This window comes from Gavialis gangeticus, unplaced genomic scaffold, assembly GCF_001723915.1.
Source record: "Gavialis gangeticus isolate Ggan-Ray unplaced genomic scaffold, GavGan_comp1, whole genome shotgun sequence".
Taxonomy (NCBI): Eukaryota; Metazoa; Chordata; order Crocodylia; family Gavialidae; genus Gavialis; species Gavialis gangeticus.
The window spans coordinates 12,712,996-12,724,949 of NW_017729029.1; the positions used below are offsets into that span (position 1 = coordinate 12,712,996).

Here is an 11,954-nt window from a genome sequence, read left to right on the forward strand (position 1 = left end):
TTTTTTTTTTTTTTTTTTTTTTTTTTACATACCATATTGTCTGCAATATGAAATGGACTTCAGTATGAAAATAAGCATTCCCAGTGTAAAGAAAATTTTGTGACTAACACCCTTCAAAAAACAAAAAAATGAAAAAAAATGGTGTATTTGATATTTGGCTTTATTTCATACTTCTAAAGAAAAAGCCACCTGTATACACCAATACAAAACTTAAAGCAAGAATGCAAAGTTGAAATAGAAGCTCTGCCTAAACAAATTCAGACAGGCATTTTATGCATGTTGAAATACATGTACATGTATAAAACCCTATGGTACATATACTAACTGCATAAACAAATATACATGTCACACAAAAGAAGATAAGTTCAATGATGCTCATTTACTGTCTTCCATATTAAGAAAGCAAAGATTGAAACAAGCTTCATCATTCAAGAAGTAAAATACCTACCAAAGTACACAACAATAAATCAGGTGGGTCCATGTCTGATATCTAAGTGTAAAAAGCAGGGGGGAGTTATCCTTTCCTATGAATGAAGCCTGCCTAGACGCTTAGACTTCTTAATCCGAGATCTGTGCCACAAATTGACGATAACATGAACTTTCCAATGAACATTTAAATATATTTGGGAACATGGTTCAGGCTGCACAATCTCTCTGCATTTCAACGAAAAAGGAAAGACTCAACACAAAACATCCATCATGGGAAAAAGAAAACAGGGTAAAAACTAGAGGTTCTATACAAAAAGGGAAAAAAGAAGATCAAATTCTGAGTGCCAATGTCATTAAAGATAGAACAGGGTATTTTGCCACAGGGGAGTCTCACGAAAGCAATCCCACCTTATTATCCTCATTTCTCTCACTTACATGTATGCTGGAGAAAGTGGCGATGACCTGGATGTTTTAAGCACAGGAACTGGGAATTTCCAGATAGCAGGAGAGCTCGTTTTCCATTTCAATGGCATGTTGTCACCACGGTACTACAATAACAGTAAACAGCGTTTCCATAACAGACTACCAACTAGGACTTCCATTCCACACTCCTGACACAGCAGTGGCTGCTGCTAGGAACAAGCAAACGATTCTGCCAATGCCCTTAAACCGATGCTTCCAATCTGTAAAATAGGGCTGTGAGGCATCTCCTTTTAAATCCTGCTGTCCCCTAAAGCAATATGATGATTCTATCCTTCTAACTCAACAATAGTGCCACCTCGTTAGGGAAGCGTTGACTGCAGTATATGTTTAAAAAAAAAGAAAAAAAGAAAAAAAAAAAAGACTGCACTGAGAACACCAGCACAATGCAGCTTTATTTAATAAAAGCAGCTAATTTTTTAAAGATCTTTTGTAATGCTATTGTTCTACCTTAAAACAGGGACACTGCAGCATTGTGCTACATTCTGCTCTTATTAACCTGATTTCTGACCAATGGTAGCAGGAAAAAAAATGGGTTTCATATGAAAATGAAACAACATACCTACTCAGAATACACTTGTCATCCTCTGAACATTCTTCTTTTGAGCTGCAACAATACAAATGGGATATAAAACTCAGCATAGCCTTAGGCCACGGCTAATAGAGATCAGTGACTAAATTCAGCAGCCTGTTTTCCTCCTGTGCAAGCTCTGACCAAACAATACAAGAATGCCATTATGGAAAAAGCCCATTGCAAAAAAATAATCAGTTCTTCTAATCCATAGTTAGGAAGGCAGAATAAAAGAATAAGTATAAACTGCTGCAGATTCCTGCATGCTCTTCTAACAGCTTCCGATTCAGGTTGCTCTCATTTTCCTACGCTTATTTCCAAGGAGGATGAGCAAAAATCTCATGCATTTTACAACATGCTGTGGGAACACAAATATCACTCTGTCTTCTGCAGTAGAGAAGCACAGAGTAGCGTGCTGCTAATAGCAGTCTTGGAGGGACGCTATCAACAATCTAATTCAGTGCCCCCCCTCTTGAACGGCTCACAAATTGCCTGAAGTACTGACGAAGCAGCCGGTCATGCAGGTGTCCATCAGGGACCACTCTGCAGCTCCGTGATCTATTTGGTGACCTCCAGGAGCTGACGACCGAGAGAGATGTTTAAAAGGCAAGCTGCTAAGAACAGCAATTCAGGCTCCGTGCATAAGAAATGCATGTATGTAGGAAAAATGCAAAAAGCAGCAACTAAATCTTATCCATGAAACTGCCCAATGGTTTAAATGCATAGCACAATGCTCATTTAAAAACACAATGTGAGCTTACCAGCATCATAGATTAAACCAACACATTCAGGAGACTGATTCTACAGATTCTAGATTCTCTTCTATACATGGCAGGATGCCACTACACCAAGCTAGATTTTCTACCCCAAGGCTTTATTCTACCCCAGCACTATAAACAGCCTCTTTAAATACACCAGTAGAAGATGGAAACTATGCCAGTATTTGCATTTCTCACTACTATTCCAACCAGGCATTGTCAGTTAAAAAAATTAAATAAAGAAATGTAACAGCATTGCTGAGAAGGGACTGTCAACACTTCCAATCTGAAGGTTTACTTTCAACTTTGTAACCAGACTGTAGGCATTTGTTCTGGGATAACACTTAACATTGCAGGATTTTTTTTTTTTTTTAATTTTCCCCTAGAACTTAACCAGGAAGTTTAAAGTTACAGGAGCTTAAACACAAAACAAGACATAAGCTTATAAAGAGGTGCTCATCATATCATTTAACTCAAAGCACAGTTTATGCTTCTTTGACATGCAGTTAAAGGACTAATTTCTTAGTACAGTACATTGAAAAAAAGATTGATGCTGCTGACACATGGCTTAAAACTGGCAACAACTAGTTCAGGGCAACTACAGTACTTACTAAAAAACAAAAAAAATGTCATACAGGTGTACTTCCAGCATATGGTGCTGTTCTTTGCACCATGTCATCTTCCAGAAAAACTACAGCTTTGCAAACGGTAAGGATACAGTTTCAGTGGACCGGACCCTCACAAGAGTATAGTCATGTATTGGCATGCACACAAACATGCCTACCTAGCGTGTGCATTACAAGCAACGCACGCAGAAATCGTCAACCGACAGTCTAAATCATGCCCTAGCTGAACCCATAGTTTAAAAATATGTTATGGTGAAAAAGTAATTGGATCTTGGCCAACACGCAGATTAGAACCAAAACAGAATTCACAAGCCAAAAGCTACACATATAGCCTTAAAACACAATGGGATGATACAGTTAAATCCTACCTAATGCCTAGTATAAAGTCTAAATGCAAAGAGATTGGGATGCTTCTGCAGTGCCTGAAACAAGACGGCTGCCAATAAAGATCTTGTTTAAAAGACCTGCAAAAATTAACAGGAAATGCTAGGGCCAATAAACAGACTAATTGTTTTTTGGGTGGTTGTATTTTTTTTTTTAAACAAATCTCAAAATGTCACCTGTGTCACTGGCTCAGGCAGTAGAAGTGTGCTCATTAACAATGCGGCCAGTCCCCTCCCTTGACTAACATTACAGTAGCAATGAGGAGATCAACCTATTGCCAAGGAGCAAGACTCCATGGGTCACTTGAAAGTACGCATCCCACAAAGGTAATTCAATGCACAGAGCCATATAAGAACTTCGTTAGCTATCCTGAGTATTTTTTTTTTTCATTTGAAGGTAACATAGTCTAATGAATTATTGTAAATTAAGAGCGAACAGGATGATTTTTATAGCACAGCTTATTGGCAATAGCTTTATAATAAACAATTTAGCACTTCTAAAGCATGTATATTCCCTCCTCTCTTAAACTTGTCTTTTAAATGCTGAGTGCACTAGTTAAGCCAATTAATGAAATGTGTAGTCTGTCAAAGCAAGTTTTAGGTCTTGCTAGAAATAAACAAATTTTTCAGTAGCAAAGTGGAACTACCTACTTACATAAACTAAATGGAGGCAGCGCGCTGTTTTTTCCCCAAGGTTTAATCATCCAGTGCAAAGAACAGGGACAAATGTACACAAAACTGTTTCTCTAGTATCAAGGTATCTCAATATATTATTCAGCAACTGGAATTGTGAAGTCACAGATTTCAGGGCACTGGCATAATTAATGGTGAATATGCAATCCTTGACCCAAACAGAAGCCTGCCATAAGAGGCAAACATTGCTTTTGTATGTAATATCTGAGGAAGCAAATCGGAGACAGTCCCGTGGAGGGCAACGAAAATGGTTGTGGGGCTGCGGGACAGGACTGGTGAGGAGAGGAAGAGGGAACTGGGCTGATTTAGTCTGGAGAAGAGAAGACCGAGGCAGGACTGAATAGCAGCCTTCAGCTCCCTGCAGGGGGTTGCAAAGAGCATGGAGCTGGGATGTTCTCAGTGGGGGTAGAGACAGAACAAGGAGCAATGGGCTCAGGTTGCAGCAAGGGAAGTTGAGGCTCAATATTAGGAAAAACTCTCTAACAAAGAGGGTGGTGAAGCACTGGAGGAGGCTCCCCAGAAAGGTGGTCCAGTCTCCATCCTTGGAGGTGTTTAAGCTCCAGGTAGACAAATCCTTGCCTGGCATGATGTAGTCGGGGCTGGTCCTGCTTGGAGCAGGGAGCTGGACTAGATGTGACCTCCTGAGGTCCCTTCTCACCCTCATTTCCTATAATTTTTAAGAGACTAACAGGAAAAAGCATAGGGAAAGTATGCAGAGTGCAATTTTCCGCACCGTTGTGCCAACCACTTTCAGCACAAACTGAAAAGCCCGACAATTCAAGTCCTGGATTAACCTAGGCACAGAGAACTAGGAGTGGCTACGGTTATGGATGTTATGGCAACAGTGAGAGGTATACCTCCTACTGTCATGCACACACTGGGCTAACAGAGTATTAAATATTTACTGGGTCATGAAAATAAAGGCCAGTAACGTTATCAAAAGGGAGCTCACATATAACAAAAGTAGCAGGCACAATAGCAGTCAAACACAAACAAGCACCAGTCAATGTCAACATTAATTCTGTAAAGAGAAATTCAGAACCACGTTTGTTTTTCTGGTTTTCCAACCAATTTTTCTCTCTTTCTTTTTAAGAAAAAAAAGTCAGCTTTTCCAACCCAGCTTTCCATTTTAAACCTCTTACAGGGTACAAGAGTCAAAAAAGGATTGTAAAGTAGTTCACTTCCAACTAAATCTAGAAACCCAGCTTCAAATTACAATTTGCTTTGGTCTTTTGTGTGTTTATAACTATTAAGTTGCCGAACTGACACATGAATTACCACAAAGGGCTACTTTAACCACAAAACTAAACCAGAACTAAAGCTCACAAAGCATGCCCATCAAAAGTCAAGAAACTCAAAACCTAACTCGTTTCAGGACCATCACAGTTGGTTCAAGGCACATGGCCAGAATCCGGGAGACCAAATAATGATGTGCAACCGTTAGCATCATTGCTCCTAGTACTTTTAAGTGTTCACATAATGGTTCCCTTATCCACCACTTCCCTGCCCCCTCGAACAGGACCTTCCTTTCCCTCTCTTCCATCCTACTGCAGACACCTTGGGGCAGGGGGAGAGTTGCTTTTGAAGGCAAACAATAAGTACACTGCCTTGACAACACCGACTATATTACAGTCAGGCAATAAACCATTTTTTAGGTTACAAAACTGGAAATGTTAATGCTGTCCATGGCAAATTAACTCCCGCAGTTGAGCCTGGGAATTGCTGCATAAAGCAGAGCCCTACTAAAATCAACGGGACTGCGTGCATTCTCCTTGCAGTGACTCCATGATATGCAAAACCATTCATTTTAAAATATGAGAGTGAGTGTGTGGCCATGTGAACTTGGTACTTCTTCTCTTACAATTACAGTGTATCAAGAGGTCCCAGACAAACGCATTACAAATTACTGCTCTTTCATTAAGCAGGTCTTCTTTTTTAAACCAGGAATTAAATAATAAAATAGTTGCAGACTTTTACTGAGAATTATACAACCTGCTTTGGATAGCGCACAGCCTTTCAGTGATTCAAAATACAATCAGAGAAGAATTTTTGCAAAAAAAATAAAAAAATACCTCTCAGGGTAACAATGAATGCAGATGCCAGTACATTCTTAAAACAACTGCATTTCTAGACATCACTAAGATGCATTTTTTTCCTGAAAATATGGCAGAAGGAAATTTATGACAATTATCTTTGAAACATGATTAATTCTTTTAAACAGTCTTGGCCAGCCCAAAGAGAGTAATGAGGAAGGAACTACCATGACTGGAGAAGGGTAGGATGGGAACAAGGAACGCAAGAAAAAACAGGTTTAGAGACAAATCCTACTGCTGTCACAAGGCTATAATGGGACAAGCGCTGTCTCTATAGCAATGTAAGTAGAGCTACTTCCAAATAAGGGAAAAAAACCCAAATCCTTAAAAATTAAGTAAAGCATCAGTCAGAGTTCCATTCAGGGCACGCATCACATGTTTAACACAAAATACTGCAGCTTGTCATCCACCCACTCAGCAGTTTTCCCACAAACTAGGAACTTGCTGCAGTAACATTTTAGGATGCACCATTTCAGAGAAAGCGGCTTTGTATGCACACACATACAATGGGGCCCTTTATCGGACTAGGAAGCCTTTCCTTCAAAGAACAGAGCCATTTCCCTTTCTTCGCTCCCTTCCAAGACCTGTCCCATAGGAAAGGTTTCTTTGGGGACTTTCTCAGCTAGGTTTCAGACCAGCAGACTATATGGCATACAGCTTGACTAAGATGCTTAGTTTCTAGTTGTCTGATGCACCCGATGACATGGATGTGAGACCAGGAACGCTTGTGCTCTACACATATCTTATTTAGTTAGTCTATAAGGTGCATATCTACCCTGTCTTCTGCCCGGTTTCCAATCAGCAAACCCCCAAGTCGTAATGGACTGTCCTGTTACCTTATGTAAGAATTGCCTTATGTTAAGACAGACGGACACGACAGAAAATGACATCGTTGAAAGGGGTTAAAATAAGGAAAACCATGAGCTTTGTTTGATAGCTCTGGGAATATCTGAAACATACTCTAGACAGCAACACCCAGATGGTAGAAATCCCATTAATAGCAGACACTCAGAAATACCATTTTAAAAACAAGCAAAATATTGCATGTCAGGTACCCACATACCAGAAATGGTGGGGAAAATGGCAGAGCACTATGTTTCTTGGGGGAGAGTGCTTAGGAGAATTAAACAAGCAATACTGGATGTATTAATACAGAACACATTTGGTAACCATGCGTTATGGTTAGAGATGTTATACTGGTACGTTTCCTCAATAAATATATTAAATTGAGAGAGCAAGCTGTTGAATCCAAGTAGCTTATTTTCTTAAAGTTCTTGCTGTTACTTGAGTTTTATTTTGCCACAGACATTCAAAAGCAACACGAGCTCTCAGCTGAACTCTCCACTTTGTCTTGTACCTAAAAGCAAACTGAAAGAAATACCTGCAGTCAGTAGCACAGTTAGCCCCGGGCATGAACCCCGGGTGCTGACAGAGCAGGGGTGCACGATTCAGCAGCTATGGCCTCCAGCAGCTAGAGCAGGAGGGAGCAGCTGGGAGCCAAGGGGGCTTGAGGCTCTGGAGGAAGAGGGGGAGAATGAGAGAGAAAGTGGGAGGTTACAGCCAGGGGGTTAATCCCATCACTGAATTACACCACTGTTGAGCATGGCTTTCGGCAGAGCCCTCAAGTCCTCCAACCAGCATAACCCTGGTTAAGGGGTCCTGCCTATTCCCTCCTGCTCTGCCCATACTGCAGCAGCCCCCTCGAAGGTACGCCTCTTTTGCCCAGGGCACCAAAAATATGGGTTATACCTCTACCTCCCCAATCATGCCCTCCAGAGGTTATACAAGGTTTTCTGTAAGAGGCCATCACTTTTGGATCAAACTTCATAATCTCTCTCTCAAACTGCTACGTAATCAGATCGCACCACAGACACAATCAAAGCCTCTGTTTCACTCTGGCACATTCTCTTCTGTAGGAAGCAAATGCATAAATTAATTTCCACAATACTCTAGTTTTTTTTACCTTTTTTATACAAAGACTTAGGGAAAACATACATCCATTTAACTCTGCTGGCTATATGTGGCTGAGCAAGAAATGTTTTTGCTTTGCATTTATATTAAAAGCATTGAGAATACTATGCTCATCTTCAAGGTGATTGTGTGCATATATTTAACAGTTTTCAAAGACTTTTGAACGCACAGACTTTGAGCACAATCACAGCAGCCAGGTTGGGCCAATTATTTTTAGCAGTGTCAAAGCAAGAGTTGGCTTTATTAGGTCAATCTGTGAACTACAAAGGATTTTTTTTTTTAAGTAAAAACTTCTCTGCAGCTGTTATGGTCTATTGGTCGAGCCATTCCACTGACTAAAACATGCCTGAGCACATTCGTCCAACAGACCAGAATGATCTGAAAATATTAAAGAGGTTGATGATTAAGGAGGTGAAGAGAAGGGGTAGATGGAGGGGTGCCAATCAAGAGGGATGTAAATATTTCATCTACTATAGACATAAATAAATAGTTAAAACCTTGTCCCATAGTTTTTCCTTTAGATGCTCATAATTTACCTGACCTTAGTAGTTTGGCTGAACTCCATAGCTTATTACTACTCTCACCTAGTATAATACATTTTGGCTATACTGAACTAACATGGAGATCAAGACCCAACTAAGGAAATACTCATGCAAAACTAATATGGAAGAATATGGCAGATTAATTGCATTAATTTCTATGGCAATTAAAATAGGTGATCAGCTATTTCAACAGAATGGCAACAACTTACTTGTTTTAAACAAAAGAATTACCTTTGCCAGTTGTACCTGTAACCCTTATCCCATCTGCAACACACCTCCACACTGGATAGACTAGAGGAGAACAAAGCTACCATAACATACTGCATCCAACTTCTCCGCTGCACTCTTCTGGAGCTCTTCCATGTTTACTGAGGTTTTTAAGTCGTCAATATAATGCAGTGTGCAAAAAGGAATATGTACCGATAAGTTTAACTTGCTCATTTCAACCAGTCTTAGACAGAATTAGGTACAGATTACAATGGAGCAGCAGCTCTGCTGTGTTACGGTTAAGCCTGCCTCTGTACTGGTATAATGGTATACCGAATGCTTGAACAGTAGGCATCAAACCAGAGATTTAACATTGATCCAACTTCCTTATATCCACCAGTATAGCTAGAGCCTTCCACAGGCCATAACAGATTGCAGATTACCAGACAAAGGATAGGTTTTACTCCAGCTAACTTAATAGTTCCCCTATTATTTATGCAAAATGTATTTATTTGATGTAGCTGGTTACAGTCATCTTGGGAAGAACCGAAATCTAATCTCAATCTCTTCTGCTAATCCAGACAAAACCATTGTGGCTGCAGCTAATCCAGTAACACGCTAGATTATATCATCTGGGTGCCAAATGGCAATGGACGACACAGCAATTGTTGTTGCATTTTAAACGCAACCAAAGAAGCTTCATCTGCCACAATTTTGCAGTCCATTCTATGATAAAAGTATCTATCAACCCTACTTCTAAAGAGAATTATAAACCAGCTCATGGTTTCACCGAAATAGCCTATAGATTTTGCCATCAAGAGGCCTTGATTGAGAAGCCTATAAGGACACATATAACTATTACAGGACCAATTGCAAAGGCTGGGTTAGGGTTTCATGCACCTCTCCTGGGAGATAATGAAGGCATAAACTAGTAGGTATCCAAATCAGAACCACTGTGTTATGCCTGGATAACGTCTGATAAATATGGGCAAAGAATAATGTCCTGAGAAGCCAGAAACAGTTAGTGATCTGTTCAATAAAGGCCACCCAGTCCTCTAACACCACCCTTGAAGGGCACTGGTTCCATGTTGCAGCAGACACAACCCAGTACTGATGGGGAGAAGCTGAAGTCGTCTCTAGAATAAGAAAAGGATGAACATTACTTATGAGGACAAATAAAAAAAATGAAACTCATTTCATCTTAAATGGTTTCCTACTCTCCTCCCAATAAAAAGCCTCTGTCTATACACTGTAGGTGGCTGAAAAGTAGAGCACGCTCAACTCCTTCATGTTGGCAGGAGGTAGAATTCTCTGGTCTCCCACTCAAAAGACTCTTCCCTACTGGGAAGAAATGGTGAGAGTCTACACTAAGCACATCCCTTCATTCTCATCCCTGGTCTTTAGTGAAGTGCTCAATAGCCTCTACCTTGCTCATAATGTTTGCAAGCTGCTTGCAATGTTGAGCTATGCATTTTCATCCCTTTCCCAACACTATTTCCGGCAGTGGCAGAGAAACCTAAGAGAACCAGTTAGTTTTCCAAGTTCCTCCTGCCTGGAAACCCCCCCCCCCCCCAGGGTTTTTTTTGCAGATTGAGAAATATTTCCATCCTGTGCATGTACATAAGATCATCTCTGCAACCATAAATACTAGGAACATGCATAAAATCTGAAAGTTTAGATTTTGCAGGCGCTGGAACCCATTCAAAGATGTCCATTTACTGCAAGAAAGTGAATTTCACAAACACAGCTTATGAGGGTTGAAAAAGTTTTCAGAGTAGTAGTTATTTCATCAAAGAAAATAGAAAGCCATTGAATATATCCATGCTACACACAATCAGGCGTGACTTATGCCTCCTAGAATGGTCTATGAGTACATAAAAAAAACTTTGTTAAAACACCTAAGAGACAAAATATTTTATAGCTGAACCAATAGTTGCACTGTTAAATTAATGTTTAGTTTATACAAAAATGACTAACCAATTTGCTCTTAAATAAAGAAATAATAAAGAAAATCTAGTGAGGTTTTAATTTGTTGTAGTGTTAAAAATATTAATGTGGAAAAACTACTGTTTCAGGAAAGAATTAAAATGGCTCAATTTATTCTGAAATGTATAATCACAAGCCACTTTGAATTTATTTGTCTTCAAGTGTCAAAAGGAAGCCCCAAGGAAGGAAAGAAATTTAATTCATTAATTATGAAAGCAACAGGAGTAAGAGCCATGATTTCTCTGAAAAATTCAAGGGGGTGGGGGGAATCAATGTTAAAACCTGAAGAAGAAAGATGCAAAGCAAATGATTAGAGCTCCAGAAAGGAAACAAAAGGGAAGGCTGGAAGAATGGAATGATTTAGTTTGAAGAAGAGAAGACTGAGGAAGGATTTGACAGTATTATTGTTGCAGCCATGACCATCCAGACCACACAAGAGAAATGGGATGCTTGTCAATATTCATTATTGAACCAACTGGATAACTGGGAGAGATGTTAGACAAGTTTCCAGGCACAAAAAGGTCCTTCCCTCAGATCTGGGAAATAAGCAGGTACTGTGAGGAAAAACAATTACCTTGGTTTAACCCTATTATGTAGATGAAAGCGGTCACTTAAAAGGGAAACGGGTAGTAAACTGGTTAGCAAAGAACAGTCCTCAGAAGTAGTTACAGTTGAAATAGATTAAATAATTATGTCAAATTACAAGACCATTTAAACAAGGAAATGGCCCTTATTACCTACAGAGCAGCTTAGCAGAGCGAGCAGGTAAATTGAAATGAACCATAAGTGCCATTGTTTGTGTTAAAAACTCCCTGGTTTTCAGTGTCCAGTAAAGTCACGGGTTTTCATTCCCAGAAGGTGGGGTGCAGTTTTTGCTAGAGAGCCAGGGCTGTGAGATCAGAGATGGAGAGGCTGGTCAGTGAAAGGTGCTCTCACACCGGCAGTATTTTCCAGGATCAGGATCATGGCAATAAATGTGTAGAATCCGTGGACCTGGATGGTTTTCTTGCCTGTTGCACTGATTGTGGGCCCAATTTTGCATTTATAAAGTCTTTAAATAGAAAAAAAAAAAAAGCACTTTTATGAAGAAGAACCTGGCAATCAATTTTTCTGTGTCCACAGAGGACAGGAGTAGTAGTCACAGATTTAAACTGGAACAAGGTAGATTTAAGTTAGATACCAGGGAGAATTTACCAAGTATTCAGGCAGTTAACC

At 39.9% G+C, this 11,954-nt stretch overlaps 1 protein-coding gene across 8 annotated transcripts in view; it reads right to left on the bottom strand.

Moving 5' to 3' along the window:
• Positions 1 to 11,954, bottom strand: part of KLHL13 (kelch like family member 13) — a 139,933-nt gene that overhangs the window by 67,025 nt on the left and 60,954 nt on the right. Inside the window, exon 1 of one of the 8 annotated variants that reach the window (XM_019521269.1) lies at positions 865 to 1,094. The exons of 6 other annotated variants lie outside the window; for them this stretch is intronic. In XM_019521269.1, the coding sequence (XP_019376814.1) occupies positions 865 to 962 (98 nt within the window). In that variant the 5' untranslated portion in view covers positions 963 to 1,094. Of the gene's footprint in view, positions 1 to 864; positions 1,095 to 11,954 lie in introns of those variants that run through there. One more of the 8 variants, XM_019521274.1, reaches the window with a different exon arrangement.